This window comes from Diceros bicornis, chromosome 22 (genome assembly GCF_020826845.1).
Source record: "Diceros bicornis minor isolate mBicDic1 chromosome 22, mDicBic1.mat.cur, whole genome shotgun sequence".
Classification (NCBI taxonomy): Eukaryota; Metazoa; Chordata; class Mammalia; order Perissodactyla; family Rhinocerotidae; genus Diceros; species Diceros bicornis.
Window position 1 is genome coordinate 1,871,633 of NC_080761.1, and position 23,328 is coordinate 1,894,960.

At 45.7% G+C, this 23,328-nt stretch overlaps 1 protein-coding gene across 3 annotated transcripts; it reads right to left on the reverse strand.

Annotated features, from left to right (window-relative positions):
* Window positions 1–9,701: 9,701 nt before the first annotated feature.
* On the reverse strand, window positions 9,702–21,985 carry LOC131419884 (ral guanine nucleotide dissociation stimulator-like). 3 transcript variants are annotated; one of them, XR_009223351.1, is made up of 6 exons: window positions 21,416–21,985; window positions 21,142–21,291; window positions 19,582–19,653; window positions 19,100–19,174; window positions 17,990–18,503; window positions 9,702–9,793 (listed from the first exon to the last, which is right to left on the reverse strand). XR_009223351.1 is itself a non-coding variant. In XM_058565395.1 (4 exons), the coding sequence occupies exons 2-4, from the start codon at window positions 21,208–21,210 to the stop codon at window positions 19,079–19,081; spliced, it is 237 nt and encodes a 78-aa protein (XP_058421378.1). In that variant the 5' UTR covers window positions 21,211–21,291; window positions 21,416–21,985; the 3' UTR covers window positions 18,916–19,078. The 3 variants fall into 3 exon arrangements, 1 of the variants encoding a protein (XP_058421378.1); XR_009223350.1 differs by lacking the exon at window positions 9,702–9,793 and adding an exon at window positions 17,747–17,780; XM_058565395.1 differs by lacking the exons at window positions 9,702–9,793; window positions 17,990–18,503 and having other exon boundaries at window positions 18,916–19,174.
* Window positions 21,986–23,328: the final 1,343 nt, after the last annotated feature.

Sequence of the window (23,328 nt, forward strand, 5' to 3'; positions counted from 1 at the left end):
AAGGAAGGAATTCTGACACATGCTATGACATGGATGAACCTTAAGGACTTTATGCTAAGTGAAATAAAGCCAGCCACAAAAGGAAAAATACTGTATGATTCCACTCATATAAGGTACTTAGAGTAGTCAAATTCATAGGAATAGAAAGGAGAATGGTGGTTCCCAGGGGCAAGAGGGAGAGACAACAGAGAGTTGTTGCTTAATGGGCACAAAGTTTCAGTGCAAGGTGAAAGTAGGTCTGTGGATGGTTGGAGGTTATAAGTACACAATAATGTGAATGTACTGAGTGTCACTGAGCTGTACACTTAAAAATGGTTAAAATGGTGGATTTTATGTTATGCATATTTTATGACCATTTAAAAAAATTAATTATTTTTAACAAATAAACAAACACTAGCTACATGCAATAGCATGGATAAATATCAAAACCATAATGTGGCATAAAAGAAATTATATTCAAAAGGCTATATATTTCATAATTCCATTTATATAAAATGCAAAAAAGAAACAAAACCGAGGTCTGGCTTCCAGTAATGGTGGAGTAGCATGTTGAACTAACACTCTCACAGATAACAATGATAAAATCTGCATAAATTATTATATATATTTATAGAGAATCATGTATCTATATGTAATACACATATAATAAATGTGTATATGTGTGTATGTATAAATCTCTTCCAAAAGCAAGCAGAACTGAGAGGGAGTCTTCCCTTAAATGATGGGAATTGCACCAGGAGATATTTGCAAGCTTGAGTCTTTTGCCTCAAAGCATTCCAAAATCTGTACATGGTCCAGACAGGGGAAAAACTACAGTCTTACTTGTAATGTTACAGGATGTATTTTGGGGCTGTCAGAGTAGCTGGAAAGTTAGGGGAGAAATTCTGGAAGAGAGGGACCCACAAAGAGGAAAATCTCAAAATATATATGAATGTCTCACCCCCACACACACCAAATTGGCAGATCTTTGAACAACACACATGCAGGGTAGGCTCCAGAGGGCCTAGAGTAAAAACAACAGTTGGAAGATGAAAGAACTGAATGAGGATTTCAGCTATGCTCACTGTAAAGGAGATAGGATTGGAGTTTCAGTCCAGCCAAGTTAACTCTCTGCTAGAAAAACAACAACACTCTTCAAAGGAATACAATAGAATCCAGAGGCTCTTTAACTATCATTCATGGTTTCCAGTACACAATTTTGAAAAATCATGAGACTTGAAGAAATAGGAAAATGTAATCCATATATGAGCAAAAACAGGCAGTAGAAGCTATCCCCCAGTTGTTGCAATTAGCAAACAAGGATAAGAAAATAGCTATTATAAAGATGATCAAGGTGGTAAAGGAAAATATTCTCATAATGAATGAACAGATGTTGAAACTCAGCAGAGAAATGGAAATTACAAAAAAGAACCAAATCAGAAGATGAAATAAAAAAATACTTTCGAGTTTACCGGTAGATGAGAAACAGTAGAAGAAACATGAAGATAGAGCAATAGAAATTATCTAGCCTGAAGAAAAGAATGTAAAAATTTTGAAGAAAAATGAAGAGAGCCTTACAACTTGTGAGATGATTGAGTCCCCAGCAGAGAGGGGAAGGACAGAAAAATTAAATGAGGCAGAAAGGCAAATCAACCAGTAATAACATAACTTTCAAAATTTGGTGGAAAATCTAAAATTTTAGATCCAAGAGGGTCAGGAAACATAAAAAATAAAATACAAATTAAAAACATACCTAGGCATGTGATAGTCAAGCTGCTAAAATCCAAAGATAAAAGGAAAATCTTGAAAGCAGTCAAGGAAATACATATATACATGGGAAGACGTTACATACAGGGAGAAATAATGTGAATGATGGATGATACATTATCAAAAACAAAAGAGACAAATCAATAACAAAATGACATCTTTCAAGTGCAGAATGAAAACCCAAAAGTCAACACAGGATTCTATATTTAGCAGAGCTCACTTTCATAAAGGAAGCAGAAGTCACAATAAGAGACCGCACACCTATTAGATGGCCAAAATAAAAAATAAAATTGCAAATACCAAGTGCTGGTGAGGACTAGGAGCAACTAGAACTGGGAATGCAACATGATAGTTGCATTCGGAAAACAGTTTAGCAGGTTCTTATAAAGTTAAACATACATTTATTACATGACTCAGATATCCCCCTCCTAGAGATTTACTGAAACAAATTGAAAACTAATATGTAAACAAAAACCTTTGTGTGAATCTTTATAGCCATTTTATTCATAATTGCCAAAAGTTGGAAATAAACTAAATGTCTTTCATCAGGTGAGTGGAGAAAGAAGCTGTGGTGCATCGGGACATTAGAATAGTACTTGGCAATAAAAAGGATAAACTCTTGATTCGCACAACAACATGGATGAATCTTGGAGGCATTTCTCTAAGTGAAGGAAGCCAGATTCAAAAGGCTATCTGGTATATGATTTCATTTATATGACTCTCTAGAAAAGGCAGAATTACAAGGATGGAAAGTGATCAGTGGTTGCCAAGGGATGGAGTGAGGGAAGCAGTTGACTACAAAGAGACAGTATGAGAGAATTTTGGGAGTGAATAAAACAGCTCTGTATGGTACTGTGGAGATGGATACACGACCATAAAGTTGTCAAAACCCATAGAACTGTACACCGCAAAGAGTGAATTTTACTCTGCAAATTTTAAAAATCAATCAGGATGCTGGGGAACTCAGATGGAATGCAGTGACAAATGAATCTCACTGTATTACAAGCACGTGACATAATCACACAGAAGGGGTGGAGATGAAAGGTCCTGACCTAAGTAACTTTGGAAGACAGTGTTTTGATGGGATACTGTAAAACTAAAGTACTGGACACAAACACTGTACACTAGATGATAAATGTGTTTTTCATAAGGGTATGGATTAACAATTCTGAAAATAGTTGACACATTTGTAAATATATTGTAGATAACTGGAGTTAAGTTTCTCACTGTTGGTAAAAGAAGTTACATATAAACAAAAGGAGAATGCTAGAATAAAATCTGTGGTGCTGGATTGGAGTCGGAAGTATCAGTATGAATCCATGTCTCTTTTAATATATCTATCCAGATAGATAGTTAGATTGATAGATAGATTGATAGATCAATAGATAGATGTGTATACCTGAGTTTATATTCATATATGCATTTCCAAGCTCTGCTGAGTGGGTCTAGAAGCAGTTACACTCTAGTATCAATGAGCACACCTAGCTCCCAGATCTGCGTTTATATCATTCTCCAATAAAAATAACCAGGTTTTCTTGGAGAAGTGGCTAATTCTAGGGCTGGAGATGGAAAATACAAGATGAACCTGGAACATCTTGTAGTGCCAGAATGTAGGAAAGTGCTTTAAAAAAAACACAGAAAATGATGAGATGTGTCAAAAGGAATCAATCTGAAAGACTTCCCAATGGCTCAAGCTGGAAAATTGTGAGCAACAAAATAAATAATGGTAGCATTGGATTACTACCCAGAGAACAAAATAAATATGCATGAGTCTATACTGATATAAAATAGATTAAATAAGAAAGGAAGAAAGAAAGAGAAAAAAAAAAAAGAATGAGAGAAGGAGAGAAAGAAGGAAGGGAGAGGGAGGGGGGGAAATCTTCCTCACAGAATTCCAAATAATAAACGTGGCTGGATAGCATGAAATAGAAAATTGCCACTAGAACACCACAGTAATAATTACTGTGGGCAAGACTGACTGATGAATGCAAAAACTGTGGGTGAACCTTAAAGAAGAGACAGTACATTTGCAGAGCCTCAAAGGATCTCCCTCCAAATACTTAACTTTTTTCTCTTAATTTCTTTAAAAGACCTATGACTATTTAAAGCAAAAATCATAACACTGTATTGTGGGATTTATAACATGGGTAGATGTAAAATTTATGACAACAATAACATAATGGACAGACATAGGTAAATGGAACTGTTCTGTAGCAAGGCTTCTATATTTTACATTGATTAAACTGGTGCACTATTAAGTCTAGGTAGGCTGTGATATGTTAAAGATGCATATTGTAATCTGGACCAACCACTAAAAAGGCAAAGGTGTGTCACTTAAATGCTAATAAAGGAATTAAGCAGCAAAAAAAAAGGGTTTGTACAAGAATGTTCACAGGAGATGACCTGCAAGACGAGCGCACTGCGGGGCAACAACAGAGCGGAATGCCCTCAGCCATGCCAAGGAGCAAATGCTGACACACACATGCTGGGTGAGTCTCATCAACCTCGTGCTGAGGGAGGCAAGTTGGACAGAAAACAAAACACTTGGGATGATTTCAGCCAAGATGAACCTATGATGAAAAAACCAGAACATTGGTTGCCTCGGGGGAAAGATAAAATTGCCTGGGAAGGAACAGGAAGGCGTTTTCTGGGGGTGATGGAACTATTTTATTCTTAAAGGGGTGAAGGTTATATGGACATGTTTATTTGCCAAAACTGTACAGTTGAGAGTTGTGCCTTTCAGTGTGCGTACATCTTACCCCCCCCCACACACACACAAAGGACTAAAAGAATAATAAAGTGAGGTGGGACTGGGATGGAATGTGGATGAAACAAAATTGGCAGACAATTAGTAGTTGTTGAAGCTGGGTGAGGGGCCTACTATGCTATTTTGTTTATTTTGTATATTGTTTAAATTGTTCTGTAATAAAACACTTATATAAGAAGACAAACTCGATATACAGTGTTTGCTGGTAAGATATCAGTTACCTTTTGGGAGGAAGGAGGGAGAAACGGATTGTTGGCGCCTGAGTGAAGCTGGTGCTAGTTCTTGGTCACACAAGTGTGTTCACTTTGTAATAATTCTTTGAGGTTTACATGGATGACTTCTGCATATATTTCTGTACTCATGTTATACATCAATAAACATTTTAAATCCTGCATATTTGCGCAAAGATCCTAACTCAATATCTCAGAACAACAGCAGTGTTTTGTTTTAAAGTGGAACACGTTCACTCATGACATCATCAGATGGATTTTAATACTTTCAAGTATCTATTAATGCCCTCATCCTTGTGTGTCCCCCTGGGTCTTTCCATTTTTGCCTCAATTTGGCAAGTGTCATGGCTTTGAGTTTTTATGATGGGTATGGGCCCTTAGGGTGTGCGAGGTCAAAGGGAAGGATCTCTGCAGCGACCTTGACCACGGGAACCAGAGGGAGGACCATGGCAACCTGGAGGGATGGAGGGGATGGTAGGACAGGTGGCCTTAAAAAGGCAAATTCCAGAATCCCAGGCACTCAGTATTTCCATTTTAGATATAGAATTTACGCTTCAAATACTGGCCAGGAAATTTCCACGAGGGCTGCAAGCATCTTCAGCAATAGCCAGGCTGGTGAGCCCCACCCCTACCTGAGTGCCGGCCTCAAGGGATGCAGCCCAACCACACTGCGCATACTCTGGGGGGTGGGCAGGGCATGGAGAGTGGTCATGGTATAGAGAAGAGGAGGGGTAGAGAGTGGGGTGGAGAAGCAGAGGGATGGAGACCAGGGGCGAGGGGACAAGGTGGGAGTTGGGGCCCCTAGCTGTGTATGCTGGGAGCTTTTGTCTCTTAACCGCTACCGGCTGGGAGCTTGCAGGACTGCCAGACTACAAATCCCAGAAGGCTGTGGGCATGGGGCGGTGCCTAACCCTGGGGGGAGGAGCAGGGTGGTGTGCGCTTGGCCGAGGGCCAAACTGCCCTTGACTCAGGACTCTGGTCCTGCACCCGCTGCATGTGGACTGAATCCCGGAGGGATGCCACGGGATGAGCGGGACCAGGGAGTTAGGAGGATGTGGCGGCTGCATGGGCAGCCGAGGTTCTGCAGCGTGCAACTGGTTTTGTCCAAAATAGAAGTTGGACTCGTGCCTCTTCCACACCGCCTCCCTCCGTTGCTTGATTCCTCCTCCCACCTGCATGTCTGTGGGTCTTTCCACAGCCTCCTACCAAGTCCAGGGCCAGGTGCTTCTCTAAAATGCTTATGGGAACTGGTTTGACATCCCAGAAACTTTCCACTTTGCCTGCTGCCCTCTGCCTTCTCTAGCCAAAGTGCCATCCTTTCATCAGCTTTTGAGAGAGATTCCCCCTTGTGGCCCCTCTTGCAAGTACAACTTAAGAGCTTGGCTGGGTGGTAACATTGGCTGTTGCTTGTCTTTTTCGCAGGTGTGGAAGTTAAGGTATCTGTGAGGTTAATCACTGGTTTCCCCAGGATCCGCTAAGAGCAGAGGAGAACAACCCAATTCCCAGGTAAGTATCTATTAGGCTATTTTCACCAACACATTCCAGTGCAGTGGCCTCCAAAACAGCAACCTTAAGATGAGAAAAGCTTAAGCATTTTGCCCTTTAGATTGATCACCTAATCTCAGCTCAGGCCTGAGTGGCCAGTCTCTCAGGGACAGGGGTGGTGACTCTGATCCCTCAGGAAGAGACCGGTGGTCCAGCTTTGGGAGAGGGATGTTCATGGTAGACAGCACCTGGGCAGCATTTGAAACCCGTCAGCTTTAACATCTCTGCTTTGGATTCAGGCAAGGTTCCCAGATAAACACGCCTAGGGATAGTCAGATGTACCGTATTCTTTAAAAATTGATTACAGCAGTGAAAGGAACAGAGCATAAAATATCTTGCTTATTTGCAAAAGATAAAATGCAAGCAAGACCTGCCTGTTAATTTTTTTCTGCTCATTCTCTTGCCTGTACTGTACGTTTGAATGCAGAAAAATAACCTTGAATTGCCAAATTCTCTTTTCCTGAGATTGGTAAATTAACTTAAGAGTCTTATTGAAACCTGTGGAGGAATGGTTAGCAGCTTTCATGATTTATGTCGTCCCTAAAAATCTGGGCGTTGATCTACACGAAAAAAAGTCCCAGTTATATTACACATCCCAATAGGTTACATTTCCGATGCCTGAATGTGGGATATTATCAAAACAACTGAAAAACCTGGTCATGGAAACTGGACCCTGTCACTTTGTCAAGAATTTGCCTCTGTATGAATTAATGACACATGAATTCTTTAACATTTTTGTAAAGAAAGAATGAGAAAGTGTGTAGTGTCTCTGAATGTGGCAAGATAGAGAAGTCTCGTTAGACCACATCCTCGGGTGCTTCTCTCGTGTTCAATAGGCCCAGGTGATAGTCCGTGTAGTCAGGTGCAGTGCCGCTCCCCCAGGCCCCAGTGTTCCATCCTACTCTGGCCTGTGCCCTCTTCAGGGGGTTCTGATGACACTGGTCCACAAGTGTTGGAAGGAGACATTGTAACATGAGGATATTCATCATCTTAAAACAAAGATTAATGGAGAGGAAAGTCTCAGGGTGTGTGTGCTCTGATGCACTGCTGTTGGGGTGTGGCCGCAGTGACAACTGTGCTCCCAGCAGTCCCCACAATGGCTGTCTCAGACGTTTGATCTCCTGGCACAACCACAGCAGCTGTTGACAGAGCTGGGCTTTCGTCGTGGTTCAATGTCTTCCATCAGATTTTGTCACTCTGACCCTCCTCTGCTTGCCCCATTCCCACTCTTATCTGCTGCATTGATTGCTTTGTAGTTGTTCCCTAGGAGCCACTGTGTGTAACTCTGTTTCACAGTGTCTTTAGGGATCCACCCTCACTACACGAGTCACTGTACAACAGCCCCTTATCCTGGTGTAGCCCGTGTTCATCGTCTCCAGTGGAGCTGTGAAGAGCCCTGCTTAGTCGGAGCTCCTCTCATTCTCATGCTGCTGGGGCTGCTTACGAAGCTGGGCATCTCGTCTTTGGTCATTAACATTATTCTTTTCATCGATTTTCTGAAGTCGGAGATGACTTTGTTAATAATGTGACACTGACTGTCACAGACACTTTTATGTATCTTCCCCAACAGCTCTGTGAAGTAGGCTTGTGATCCCCATTTTACAGGGGGGGACACTGAGGCTCAGAGAGGTTGAGTAGCTTCCTTCACTTCACACAATTTCTTGGTACATTTTGAGTCTCCACCTGGAACTCGGCCTCTCAGGTGTGTGCACTTAGCTGGTGTTCCACTTTGCGCCTCTCTGCCAGCCTCTCCAAAGGCACACGCCCCATCCTGAGTCCATTGTCTGCTTGATGGCAGTCACCCTGCACAAATCGGCCCCATGCGGGGAGTGGACTAGTCGGGCATGGTCCTCCAGCTTACCCTGGGCAGGTTCTAGGTTTATTGTGAGAGCTGGAGCAGTGGAAGATACTGACCATCACTCACCTGAAAGGTTTGTTATGGAGAAATACTCCACTGACTTTTTGCAGGTGTCATGTCTTCTTTGTCTTCATTGCTCCTCTGGGCTTTCTCCTACAGTCCGTGCTGTGCAGTAACATACAGTACAGAGACTGGTGAACATAATAGTATTGCCCTGCACCAAACGGTCACATTACTCATTTTTCTAATTATGAAAGAAATACATACTGTAAAAAAAAGTCAAATTACCCAGATGTATGTAGAGTAAAGTGAAACCTACCCCATCCATCCCTTTCCCTGCTAACTCACTCCCCTACTCAGAAGGAACTATTGTTAAGAGGTTGCAGCTTATTCTTCTGGACATTTCCTATGAATTTATAAATACACATAAAGTTTTTTTTTAACATAAATGACATAACTACATCATTTTGCAATTTGCTGTTTCCCAAATCGTATATCATAGACGTCTCTCCTTATCAGTGCTCGCCACTCTAACTTAGCGTTTTAGAAGTTTTAGAGGTACTCCAAAGAACAGGAATACCATGATCTGTTTATTTCTTCTTTGATAGAGATGGGATTTACGTCCAGTTTCACTAATGAAATGATGCAGTAAGATCCTTGTATGGAGTTTATTACACTGCTATTCAACTTCTCAATTTGCCTTGTTTCCACTTGGTCAGAGACTATGATATATTTTTAACAATTTTATGGGAATTATTATTGTTATTATTATTATTTTTGTGTGTGTGTGAGGAAGATCAGCCCTGAGGTAACATCCATGCCAATCCTCCTCTTTTTGCCTAGGCAGACAGGCTCTGAGTTAACATCTGTTGCCAATCCTGCTCCTTTTTTCCCCCCAAGCCCCAGTAAATAGTTGTACGTCATAATTGCACATCCTTCTAGTTGCTGTATGTGGGATGTGGCCTCACCATGGCCGGAGAAGCGGGGTGTTAGTGCCAGATATGAACCCGGGCCACCAGTAGTGGAGCACTTAACCACTAAGCCACGGAGAATTATTTTATAGGGAATTTAATTTTATCACTGAATATAGACATTTATGGGGAAACTGGACTTTAAGGACATCCATCTCAGTATTCTGGAGAAAAATCATGAAACTTCGAAGGTATGAGGCTTGCTCCATCACAATCTAACAAGTCATGTTAACAATTTAAAGTTGAATGTTTGAATAGCCTCTACTCTCTTTGTTCAGAAGAAGAATGACTTTTGCTTGTCTAGAAAACTTCTTACTCCAGGGGCTCTCAGTTGTGCTTCAGAGAGGGTAAGATTTTGGTGTTGTATCTGTTTCTCTTCAGCTGTAGGCTGCATCTTCTAAAGATCATAGACTTGAACATGGTCCAATAAATGTATATGATTTGGGTCAAAAATTCAAAGTAATGAACCCAAGATAGGAATCCATAACTTTGGTTCTTAATAAAGAATTTCCTTTGATATTCTCAAGTCTCTGTGATTACTAGTAAAAACTCACCTATGGGTGAAGAGATGTGGTTCTCCTGGCAATGTCTGGCTTGAACATCCATAGTTAAGGCTGCCACATCCGTAGATAGATTAGACTTGACCTCTTGACGACCTCTTCCCTTGGTCTTTGACCTTGGAAAAATAAGAATTTAAAAAAGCTGCTGTGGGCCGGCCCTGTGGCCTAGCGGTTAAGTGCGCGCGCTCCGCTGCTGGCGGCCCGGGTTCGCATCCCGGGCGCGCACCGACGCACCGCTTCTCCGGCCATGCTGAGGCTGCGTGCCACATACAGCAACTGGAAGGATGTGCAGCTATGACATACAACTACCTACTGGGGCTTTAAGGAGAAAAAAATAAATAAATAAAATCTAAAAAAAAAATAAAATAAAATAAAAAAGCTGCTGTTATTAACACTCAATGCTAGAAATGCCCATTAAAGAGTGAGTTTGATTTGGTAAACCAAAGGGAGTATAAGCAGAACAAAGTCTGTAATATCTGTAAAATTTCAAAAGATTCTAATTTTTTTAAATATAACTCTATTTTTGCCACAGTGCAAACTGTGTATATATGAATGAAATATCCCTCTGTCCATTTCTTAAGTTGTTCCATTGACTTGATGGATTTATCCTCTAATCCGGATTCTAAGTGTGAAAGAACATCTTGGTCCTTCAAAGAAAAGAAGCCATTGAAGTTTCATTTTCTTTTAGCTCGCCATCCTACAGGTTTGAGGAATAAATTATCATTTAATGGTACAATGATTCCGAAATCTAATTGTTAATTAGAGGGGTGTAAGGGATGATTGAATGGTGGTTCATCCCCATGGTCAAGGGTATTGTACACGTGGACGTGTAAACACGATTCAGGAAGCTGCTTCAGCCCTGTGACATCCCTGAGAACCACAGTGCTGGAGGATCTAGGCACACAGCCATCTGCCTCGATCTCCTGGGTTACATGTAGATCCAGGGGTCTTGAGAGTGGTGTCAGAGCAGCTAGCTTTTATCTATTTCTCCCTTTCCTTCTCTCCAGCTTATCTCAAACAGTCCTATCATATTTTAAAGGCCAATTGTAGTTATTTACATGAGCTGCTTGTTCATTATTGCAGAGTAATAATCAGGCATACCATTAAATATCATTTAATCTACCTAATTAAATTTGTTGTACCTTTTGATTGATTAGAACACTAAAGTTAGTTCAGAGTTTGATATTCACCAAATGTGTTAATCTTCTTACAACTGCCATGTGCCCCAGTCCTCTGAGAAGTGTATCTTTGGCCCATCACAAGATTTTAATGATTCAAATCATCATAAATTAAGATAATGTATTGTCTTTTGGATGATCGGGAGGCATATGGGTCCATTTTGGAAATATGCCCATCTGTCTTTGCTCCCCATGGGAAGTTTCTGGTCACTAGGTCTCCAGGTGGCTTGCACAAGCCCTAGGTCTATAAAGCTTGGTGCCTCTCCTTCTAATTGAGGTAGAAATAAAAGAGGTCAGAGACACTTATTAAAGTTTTGGTTGCATGAAGTCTTCTATGAGGACCATCCATGCATATTGTTCTGGATAGCTCTCTGTTCCTAAGACTACTAGTTACTTTAAGGGCTTGTCAGGAACTGTGAATGGTCTGATATTTTACCTTACCTGCAAACGAATAAGTTAGCTACCATGGTCTTACAGATGCTGGCAAAAGACACGAGACCCATGGGTCAGAGACACAAGACTTAATGACACAGCAATGGCAGTGGCCAGAGTATCAACATTTGCACTGGTTCACTAAATCCCACTTCCTACAGGATGATACACAGTGGGCCAGGAAACATGCAGAGGGTTGCAAGAACTCAGAGCTTAAGGAACTCAAATCTTCAATAACAGGCAGGATGTCTGCTGACCTTTGGCCTGGGGAGGGGTGTTATTTTTATTATACTGGGGAGTAAGCAAGCCTGCCCTTTGCTCCAGAGGAGGCCACTATTTCTATCTTCCAAGGTTGTCAGCTCTACACACATTCTTGAAAAGATAACCTGGTTTTACTGGCTTTCAAAGATAAGCTTGAATGAGACTTCATCATCATTCTGTTCTTCTGTTACCTTTATTGAGATTGTGCAAATATGCTCTTTTCTCTGTAAAGTTCACTAACTTTATTCATACATAAGGGATGCTTTTGGTTTTATTTATTAAGTTAAAATTTTCTTATTAGAGCAAATGAGGAAACTATTATGGGTTGGATCTGAAGGTATGCTTTTCCAGGAAAAATGTGAAAGATCGGTTCTCACAGAACTTTGCCACAAGGAGTTGATATCAACTTAAATGATTTTAATTTGAATACTGTTTTGTACAACTTTCTTCCATCTTACTTCATCCTCTCTGCTTCCTGTAACTCCCCTATGGGAATGGGGCAGTTTCAGGGATTCACTGAACTCATTTACAATATTAAAATGGTTTTTTCTGTTGTGTGTGTGTGTTTTTTTTTTTATTGAGGTAAAGTTAACATACAACATTAAATTAGTTTCAGCGGTATAACATAATGATTCAATGTTTGTATAAATGTTGAAATGATCACCACAATAAGTCCAGTTAACATCTATCCCCATACATAGTTACAAATTTTTTTCTCTTGTGATGAGGACACGGCCTATTTCAAGGTGCAGAAGAATCAACGATGGTGTCATACTTTTCCATATACAGCTTGATGAATTTGGACATAAGTATACACCCTTGAGACTGTCACCATCATCAAGGTCACAAACATATCCATCACCTCCCAAAGTTTTCTCTCACCTCCTTTATTACTATTATTGTGTGGTAAGAACTCTTAATATCTACACTATTAGCAAATGTGATGTATGCAACACAGTCTTGTTAGCTGTAAGCACTATGCCATATCCTAGATCTCCAGAACTTATTTATCTTGATTACTGAAACTCCGTATCCTTTGACCATCAGCTCCCCGTTTCTCCATCCCCTCAACCCCTGGCAACCACCATTCTAACCTCTGCTTGTATGAGTGTGACTATTTAAGATTCCACATATAAGTGAGTATTTGCCTTTCTCTGTCTGCCTTATTTCGCTTAGCATAATGTCTTCTAGGTCCATCAATGTTGTCAAAAGTGGTAGGATCTCCTTCTTTTTTCAAGGTTGACTAATATTCCATTTCTTTATCCATTCATCCATCAGTGACACTTAGATTACTTCCATATCTTAGCTATTGTGAATTAGCTACAATGAACATTAGAGTGCAGGTATTTCTTTGAGACCTTGAGTTCAATCCTGTGGGCATATACCAGAAGTGGGATTGCTGGATCATATGTTAGTTTTCATTTTTGGAGGAACCTCCATACTGTTTTCCATAATGGCTGTACTGGTTTACATTCCCACAAGGGTTCCTTTTCTCCACATCCTCACCAACATTTGCCATCTTTAGTTTTTTTGATAGTGGCCATCTTAACAGGTGTGAAGTGATAGCTCATTGTGGTTTTGATTTGCATTCCCTGATAATTAGTGATGCTGAACACCTTTTCATACACCTGTTGGCCACTTGTATGTCTTCATTAGAAAAAGTCTACTCGGGTCCCTTGCCCGTTTTTTAAATTGATTTGTCTTCTTGTTATTGAGCCAACACAAAAAAAGAGAACAAAATTTCCAGGCATTATGGATGTTTCCCAGTTGATGCAGATGGTTTTATATTTACAGTGGTACCAAAAGATCATGTTTCATGCTTTTTATTCAGCTTGTTATAACACCAGCAGTAGCTGCGGCATGGCAGATAATTGGGATCTTCTGGGTTTGGAGGTTTACAACATAAATGAGTGGTAATGAATTTTTTATTATTCCAAGGAAATTATTGAGATCATAGTCCATGGAATCCAAGATTGATAGGTGTAGGAGGAAATTAAGGTGAGGATCGGTGATCTAGCATTACTTCTGATGATGAGGCACAGGTATCTACTGTATGAGTGTTTGAATAAAAATATTAGAGATCAGGAATTTGTGGTGGGTGAATATGTTTTCTGAATTATTTACTTTTGAACGTAACCATTTGGATTATGTGAACATCTGGGATATGGGAGTAAGTCGCTAACAGGGGGTGGTTGATAATGTCACTATTGATTTAACTTCTATGAACACCAAGTGGTCAATGGATTAAGCAAATGAGTAGTCAGAAAACACAGAAATGGTAGGATTTGGGAACTAGTAAAGGACTGGGGACCGATTGTCCTGAGAGGGAGTGCCAGGACTTATGAGGTTGAGAGTGACAAGGACAAGAAGAGAATAGAAACACACTCAAACAAGGAGGGGGTTTTAACAGGATGGAGGGGGAGAAATGATCTGGAGTAGCCTTGAGTTTTGACCTTGAGCTTTCTGTTCTTGATGCAAATCTGCCTGATGACATCCCAGGACACAGGTCAGATCTATCCCCAGGGGATCGAGGGAGGGTGGAAGTACAAAACAGCCAGGATAATTGTCCTAAAAAGGCAGGCTTCCTTTATCATTTGACCCAATTTCATGATTTATTTTTGTAGGGTAAGAGGAAAAGAAAGATGATAGCCAAGTCTTCACAGAGGAAGCAGCATAACTGTGGGAACCAGTCCAAACCAAAGCCTGGTTTAAACATCTCCATCCCTTTGAGGATGTCTAGTGACATATTCAAGAGGCCAGTTACTAGAATTCCATCCCATCCTGGCAATGAAGGGTCTCTGGGAGGACACCTTGGATGAGCCCCACCAGGTCTGCTGGCCCAAGAGACCACAAGGACTCAAGGCCTGCAGAAGTGCAGGACAACTAGTAAATCCTTTCAATCTTGCCAAAGCGTTGGAAACACTTGCACCTAGTCATACAGGTGAATCCCTGCCAGGTGTGCTCGCAGGTGGTCTACACTCTAGGTTCCATGCCCACTCCTGCCGGTCTTCAGATTTGGCAGAGATGATTCCAGGAGCTGATCTGGGCATTCCACAGTTCCACTGCCAACAATTTCTGGCGACTGAGGAAGGTATCAGGAAGGAGGAAAGGGCAGTGAAGAGAACAGGAGAGAGACTGGTGATAGCACTGATGGCAGACAGACTTGCTAGCGAGGGAGAGAAAGTGAGGGGCCAAGAAGGCCGTCTTGACAGCAGACAAAATGGAGCAGGCACCTCAGTGAGGTCTCTTGGCAGCGTCCCTAATGTTTCCTTGCTTTGAGCTCCTGAAACTTTGAAATATACCAATATGTTTCTTTTATTAAACTCTGCTGCGTGACAGAAAATATACACAGTGATTTCTTTCTGAGGTGAGAGGTTGAGTTTCAAGTGAGGAGAGAAAGATCTTCCTTTTTCATGCTGTTCTCTCATTTTCCTTTACTATGTATGTTATTTATTTGTACTTTCAAGTCAGCAGCGAGTTATCAACGTCACGGGATGATTCAGTTTTGCCCCATACAGTCACAGTAAAACCTACTTAAAGTGGATTATTCTTTTTGTGTAATATTCCAATAGATTCCAAAATATTATTTCAAAAGCACTTCGATGTCTATGTTCTCAAATTAGATATTTACTTTTGGTCTCCATTTTTGTGTTCCTTCTTGCATGCTACTTCAGAGTTGCATCTAAGGAAATACCAGATGTCCCTCAGTTTTTTAGATCCATATGTGTTGGAAATTTGATTCATGAAGATGGACATGGCAGCTGGGGGATCATGCTATTATCAAAAGAGACCATTTCGACATCAGTAATCTGACAAGAACTCACTGCTTGTTGAGATTTAATTGACTAGTTGAGGGATCAAGCTTTCGCTATTGGCACTTCTCTTTCTCTTTGGAGGCGAAGTATTGCCTTCCCAGTCTTTCCATTACCAAACCACTTTCCTGGGTGGCTGTGCCATGTCAGGAAGGGCCTGGGATGCCGGGAACCAGGAGTCATCCTCAGTTTCTAGCTGTCCTAAGAAGGCTTCCCTGGCAGAGTCCAGCCTGTGTGTCTGGGTGACACTTGCAGCCATCAGACAGGAGGCGATAACTCACAAGTGCCAAGTGATTCATCTGGCCCTTGTCTTACATGGTGTTTCCAAGGGATGAGGTTCAAAATGCCACTTGGTAACCCTTTGAAAGCCCTTGTCGTGGGGTGGGTTCTCAGTGTGAGCTCAGAGCAGTATCTATTCACCACCAGATGGGAAGCATTTCAGTATTTTAATTGGTAAGGCTGTGTTCATACATGACCATGGATCATCAGTTCTGTGGCATTTCCTGCTGGACCACCCCACACCCTTGTCATGCCTCATCTTTCAAAGCTCCAAACAGGTTCACACCCCATCGGGTGGTTGTAATGTAACCACAGCACAAGACTGGGGAAAAAAACACAACCACCCAGGAGTGACACACTTTAATGGCTCGGGCCCAATTGCCCCATTTGGACAAGTTGGCAACATCAACACTGAGTGTGTAAACTGGAGGACTGTCCAAGACCGTGGACCTCAGAATGACACGGCCTCAAATCTCACCTTGGACAGCAAGGGACAGTGTGGGGTCACTCACTGGTCAGGATTATGGTCCCTTATCCTGGTAAAGTAGAGCTCACCCGGGATCCATCAGGCCAAGCCAGGGAGGAGCCTTCTAGGGAATTTCTGCCCTAAAGTGAATGGCATAAGGAAGGCAGGTGTGCTGGAAATCCTGGTTCACAGAAAGCTGTCGTGTTTATGGAATGAGGCCCAGTGGTAGCCTTAAAGCTGCATCACAAATCTTTCCCATTGGATACAAAACAAGCAGGAAACAGAATTCAGAGTCCTGGACAAGGATCCCAGCAGGATTCAATTCTAGGTCAGTAGTGAACACGGAGGCACTAGAGGGGTCTCAGGAGGGAAAGTCCTGTCTGCCTTTAGTCCATTTGCAAATCACCTTTTCGGGCCTTGTCCTCTCCAAGTGCATGTTTTGATCTTTTTACATTGTTTTCCCAGCTTAGAGCTGATGCAATTCCAGAGATTGAACTAGAAAACTACAAGTTCCTAAAATTTGGTCAAAAGAAACCTCAACAAGAGAAGCAGAAAACATTCCCTCTTCCTCCAGAATGTAGAAAGGCACCCCCTGCCTATGGCACGACCTGGTCCTGGGTAGTGCTGTTTTCAAGACACCCACATTTCAGTGGTTGTTGCTTTGCCTTTGAAAGTACCATCAACCTTTAAATCCCAAGAGAACGGGCGGGGGGCCGTGTCTGCCCCTGGAGCAGCTGAATGATACTGAAATGAACTTGTCCTGGGAGTTAGGGGGAATTGGGAGTGATGTCACTAGCCAAAAAAGGGGCTGGCCCTTCTCCCTTCTCCCACATAAAATAAGCTGATGACCCAGAAGAGTTCTTGATTCAAGGAGAAATGTGAGATTCTGTGTGTCACTCACATGCCTACAGAAAGCGACAGAACCACACCACAACTCCCAAGCTATAAAGGGAACAGGACTTTAATATAATATTCAAATATGTCATTTATTATTTACAACAAATAACCACTGGCCCTCCCCAATGGGTGAGTAGGTGCTGAGGTAGAGATGTCAGGGAGCTGGGATGGGGTCGTCCCTTCTCTCTTGGGCTTCAGGGGACCCCAGGAATCAGCTTACAATGCTCCCCTTCCCATCAAGTGGGAGGAGCTGGCCTGGTGCATCGCAAGCATCCCAACTGTGTCCCTGCTGCTGAGGATGGGGCTGTGATCAGCCACTGGTACGGGGTTCGGCGTTGGGGCCTGGGGGCTGAGTAGAAGAGTCGGGTTATCTTCTGCGGCCTCCCTCTGAATCATGGCCCCCCACCCTGTCCCCACTGCACTGGGTGCTTCAGACCCTGTGCTCAGTGCTGTCAGCCACCAGTACCCCATTCGTCCCTGCCACGTGAGCGATCATTTAGTATCACCTATTTCACAGAGGGGGAAACGGAGTCTCAGGAAGCTGAAGAGAGTCACCCCAGTCGCAGGACTGGTCAATAGTGGAGCTGGGATCCCAGTGCCAGCTATCCAACTCCCCAAGGCCACGCTTAGCCCGAAGCCTTACTGAACCCCCAGGAGTCAGTCACCCCGGCCCAGACACTCACTCACCCCAGACCTTGATGATGGCCGGTTCTTCTTGGCCTTGCGTATTTTGCAGGCCAACTAGGTCTAGGGTTCTGGCTGGCAGGACAGGTTGTAGCTACAGGACAGAGAGGCATCTGTGAGCCTACCAGGAACCACACCTCAGGTGTCGCCCCACTGCCTGCCCAGCAGCTGGAGTCTGGGTGTCCCAGATGTCGCCATGTAATAAGGCCGGGGGATGAGTGGGGGACCATGGAGACAGGCTCTCTGGACTGGCCAACAGGGAGAGTCCACCCCTGCCCTCACCCAACTCCTGCCCAGCCTCACCTCTCATTCTCGTTGAGCAACTCCATGTCTTGGAACCAGGCCGCAAATCGCTCCCTCGGGTTCTAGGTTGTAATTCTTGGCAGCCTCCTGGAGCAGCAGGATCTTCCTCATGACTCGGTATTCCTGGGACCAGAGGGAAGGAGAGGATGCACACAGGGCCTGGGTGGGGGATGCTGCAGGGGCCTTGTTGGAGGTGAGGAGTGGGGCAGGGGACCAGTCCTGGAAACCATCCTTCCCTCCAGTTCCATCCAGGATCTACCAGTTCTCAGAATGGGAATAATCAGCTCCTCCTCCAGGAAGATATCCTTGATGCCATCCTCCCCTCAACCCACCCGCCAATTGGATGGGTCTCCCACTGCTCTGTTATCAAACTCTTCCACACAATGTAAGATACAGGAGGTGAAGCCAGGCACTGTTCTGCCCAGAAGGTCTCTGATTTCCACCTCCTTCTCCTCCCCTGCAGGGAGTGCCACAGCTGCTCCTCAGTCCTCTTCTCAAGGTTGATCTCATTCCCCTGGAAGGTAGACAGCCAGAGTCCATCAGACAAAGCCCCCTAGCCTGACTACCCCCTATGCCCACCCCTTCTCGTGTTGCACTATTGCCAGGTCCCCAGAGGGGGCCAGGCATGCAGAGAAAACAGGACTTGTACCTAGGCCGGGCTCTGGGCTCCAGATTAGGAGGACATGGGAGTGAGACTGAGGTACCTGGCAGCACAACTCTGATGACAGACTTGGAGGCTGAGGCCTCAGGCAGAGGGGACTGCTCAGCAACTTATGTGCTGCCTGAGTTGGGGGCGCCCGACTTCTCTGTCCCTCCATGGGCAGCATAGGAGTTAGAGGCTGAGTCCAGCTCAGATAAAACCTCACGCAGCTGTGCCATCAGGCAGCTCTGAGCTTCCCCAGCCTGGGGAACTGGAACGGGTGTCTCTGGCAGAGCCTCTTTACACTCATCCCTAAGATGGGCCTGATGCCCCAGCTCCCAGGAGCAGCTGCGAGGCTCTCATGAGAGTAGATGTGCCAAGTGCTGAGAACTCAGAGCTCAGTTTGGGGGCTCCCACATCCCAAGGCTCAGAATCCTGGTCCTTCCTGCCTAGTCCTCAGGTTCACCCACCTCGAGATAGTCACCCATCGCCAGGTGCAGCATCAGCAGGTCACTGAGCAGATTGCCAAGATAGGGGAAGACACCCTGTGACATCGGGGTGCAGGTGGGATGAGCCCTTGCTCTCAAGTAGACCCCATGTAGACCCTCTCCTGAAAAGTCCCCACCCTCAGCCTCCTGGCCCACCACAGGGTTCCCATGAGGAGCAGCCTAGGACCCTCAGCAGCCTCCCGTCAATTCCTACTCCCTTCACACCCCAAGAACACCACAGTCCTCCTCCTCACCTCCCAGGGCCGGCTTCTGGCAAATCACAGGGTGTGCCTTCCCTGGCCCTCCCCAAAACAACCCATCCTGCACCAGCTCTTCCAGGCCCTCCTCTTGGTCACTTCTACTAGGGGATTTGGGCACTGTGGCACCAAGAGAAAGGACCCTCCTCTCTTGATTTGAGGCCTCCAGCTGGGAGCGCAGAGCCCCTCCCCCACAGGCACACTCACCTGCTGCTGCTGCTGCTTCTCCTGCACTCTCTGGGGGTTGCTCTCTGGGGGGGCAAACGTGAAGGGCCCCTCCTGTCAAGGTCGAGGACAGTGTCAGCGAGGCGATACTCCCCTCACCCCATTTCTCTCCAGCACCACTGGCCTCCGACACTGGACATCTGACTTGAGTCAACTGGTACCAATGTCATTCCATCCTCCAAGGTCTTGTGATTCCAGAACAAGCCCAGCTCCAACTTTCATTCTGGGTGTGAGCTTGGGCTCGTGGCCTGGCCTCCTTGAGCCTGTTTCCTCATCTGGAAAGTGTGAGAACTCCAGCTACCACACAGGTTCTCATGAGGACTCAGTGTCACAAGACTGTCATCCTTGTTCTGGCCCTCACCCCTCCAGGTGGAGCAGGCAGAAAGCTCCCACATTTCTTTCCTCCCTCTTATCTCAACACCACCCTGTGAGGCCTGCACCACACAATCACCATCCCTCCATTTCCCTCAATAGGAGACAAAGGCCCAAACATGGGCAGAGAGTTGCTCAGGGGCCCACAGAGGAGAGGCCGCTTGCCCCTCTCAGCCAGAGGCCCTGTTCCAACATCCTCGCCTAACCCCCAGCCCCACCACTGAAAACAGTCCTGTCCCCTGACCTCTCAAAGCTTGGTCCTGGGCCGAGTCATGGATGGAGAGGATGTGGTGTCTTGGGAGTCTGGTAGAGTGGCTCCTGCCTGCCCCAGTCCCGTGGAGTGTCTGGCACCCAGGCTGGGCCAGAGGCCAAGCCAAAGCCTTCTCCTCCCCAAGGAACGCCTCAGGACATTCCCCTGCACTGAATCCTTTTTTTTTTTTTTGTGAGGAGATCAGCCTTGTGCTAACATCTGCCAATCCTCCTCTTTTTTTGCTGAGGAAGACTGGCCCTGGGCTAACATCCATGCCCATCTTCCTCCACTTTATATGGGACGCTGCCACATCATAGGTCGACAAACGGTGCGTCGGTGCGCGCATGGGACCCGAACCGGTGAACCCTCAGCCGCTGCAGCGGAGTGCGCGCAATTAACCACTTGCGCCACTGGGCAGGCCCCTGAACTCTTTCTTTATCCACTCAGGAACTGGACCCCCAAGGTGCCACCTCTGATCAACAGGGAAGGGGATGACAGGACATTTTGATTCCCTGTTTACATGAGACTCCTAACTTCCTTTCAGCAGGATCCACTAAGAATCCATCAGTTGCCTAGACGCTTCTCATAAGCCACCGGGGGCATATGTCATTGCCAACCAGGCACTCAGGTTAGACTCCTGTGGTTCACTCAAGTGACTGCTCTAGGGGTCCAGGGGGGAGTCCCAGAATGCACACACATCTGCCACCTAAGGATGAGCAGCCTGTTTGTCCACCTGGGCCATGGGAATCCTCTGCCATGCGCATCCCTGGGGCAGGCAGGCTGCAGCCCCTTGGAGATGTGGTGAAGATAGAAGGAGCAGCGGGGTCCTGGCTTCCTGAGGATAGTTTTAGGCTGAGGGCTAAACCCACACCAATCACCCAACAGCATGGAAGAAGCTACATCCTGCAGGATGGACATACATGGAAGCCAGAGACCTGTTGATGGCGCCAGCTCGGCAACTCCTCCTGGAACAGCCCAGCCAACACCATTGTGTCTCATGACCAGGGCCTCCTGCCCACAAACGGCACCCCACCTGCTCATGGGCAGAACAGATCCCTCTGCTTGTTAACCTGGATGAAATAAACGGGAATGTTTCAGAGAAAGTTCAAGTGAGAAACTATCAAAACCACAGCCTGCCTATTGCCCCTCCTCCGCACCCCTCCTCTCTTTCCAGACCCCCAGCCTCCACTCTACCTTGATCATCAGTTCTCTGCTCAAGGACTTGTCTTGACTATTGAGTTCCTGAAGATTTTCAGGGCTCTCTCTCAGGGGAGGGGAAAGAACGAGGGATAAATTTAGGAATAATGTGAGGGGTCTAAATGCAAATCCCTTTTCTTTGCAAACCCGAGATTCAAATGGCCTGGAGAAGTGTTCTCACTGGGCTCCTCTGAGCGCTAAGGTCTCATGGTACTGGGAGGGGGCTCTCCTGTTGGTCACTGGGGTCTCCACTCCCCAGATCTACTGAGCAGCTCTGTTTTGACTGCTTTGAGTTTCAAATGGGCATAGAGTTTTGTTGCTATAAACACCTGAAAATCCCCAATTTGGCTCAACTTAGTACCTGACACTTAGGGAAACCGAGTCCTGAAGCAGAACTGGTGCACTAAGGACCCCGGGAGGTTTAGAGACCCCCTGCCGAGGCCCAGGCCCGGTCCCCAGCATTTGCTACCTCCCAGGAGTTCCCAGCTGACTGAGGGGCCAATGGCAGACATACAGGAGATCCCCCATCCACCCTGGTCCTCCTATGGAGAGAGGCCTACCCACCGGGAAACTTCCCCCGTGTGTTCTTCAGGTGGCTTGTGGAGGTTTTCTGCAGAGCAGAGATGACAGTGCAGGGCGAGGAGAAGTTCTTCAGGTTCTCGCACTCCTGGGGAAGGGAAGAGAATGAGCTGTGAGGTGGGGCACTGTAGCCCCACTTGCTCTAGCTTCAGTCCCCTTCTATTTAAATCTCCCCTCCTGGATGAGACAGATGCTCAGGGAGTCCCAGAAGGGCACATTTAGGACCCAAAGAGTAACACTCACAGGGAACAGGATTTTAGCTCAACCCAGGGAAGGAGCCAGGTAGGAAGTGAGCATCCTCTCACTGGGACCTGGAGTCAAAGTCAGCGGGCCCCTAGCAGGAAGGGCCTAGGGACTGTGCAAGGGCTTAGACCACACACTGCAATCCTGGGAGCTGATAAAGGTGGAGAGGCAGTTCCCAAGGCTTCAGAGAGGGACTCCACTGGGCCTCCCACAGCACACCTGGGCCACCTGGATCCAGCGCTCCACCACCCTCACCCTGTCCTGGGCTGTCATGCTCGGGTCCCTGAGGCAGGGGGTGATGACGAAGCTGGCCACCCTTCTGACGTGGTCGATGGTGGCCTGGACGGTAGGTGTCTGGTGTTCATTTCGGGCTTGCTCCTCTTGCCCCAGGTGGAGCCCAGGCACGGAGAGGGCACCACCTTCCGGAAGAGGTCCTGGAGAACAGGGGGAGTGTCACCCAGCCCTGCCACACCCCAGGTCTGTGTCCACAGCCCCCAAAGTCCCACACAGGAGTCACAGTTTAGAGCTGGAGCTCAGAAAGCTCAGGATGTGGCCTGAGCCTTGTGACAGTCCCTGGCTTTTCTTCTCTGTCCCCCGAGGACACCCAGCACAGGATGACCCAGGACCCAATACTGGCAGGGAAGGGAGAGGGGCTTTTGACCCAGCCCGTCCTGGCTAACTCCAAGCTCCAGACGGTGGCTCAACTCGGCTCATCCCAAGGGGGCATCTTCCAATACCCTGATCCCCTCTCTGGTCCCACTCCACATTCTGATGCACATCCCCCTGTGGCAGCTACAACCACAGGCCTTGTCTGTCTCCCTTGTAGTGAAATACACATCAGATGTCTAATAAGTCCTGAGGCTGTTGAGCCTCCTGAGCAGCCGGTTGGGCCACCAGGGACCGGGCTGTACACAGTGAGCCTCTCCCTGCACAGATGAGCCAGGGCCCACCCAGCTTTCCATCTCTTCTACCTCATGGAGTTGGCACAGTCACTCTGTGCAGCAGGTCCTCTTAATGTCCACCTCCACGGTCTGCAGGTGGACAGCAAAGGCTTGGGTGTTCAGAAAGTTGCCCAGGTCTTATGGTTG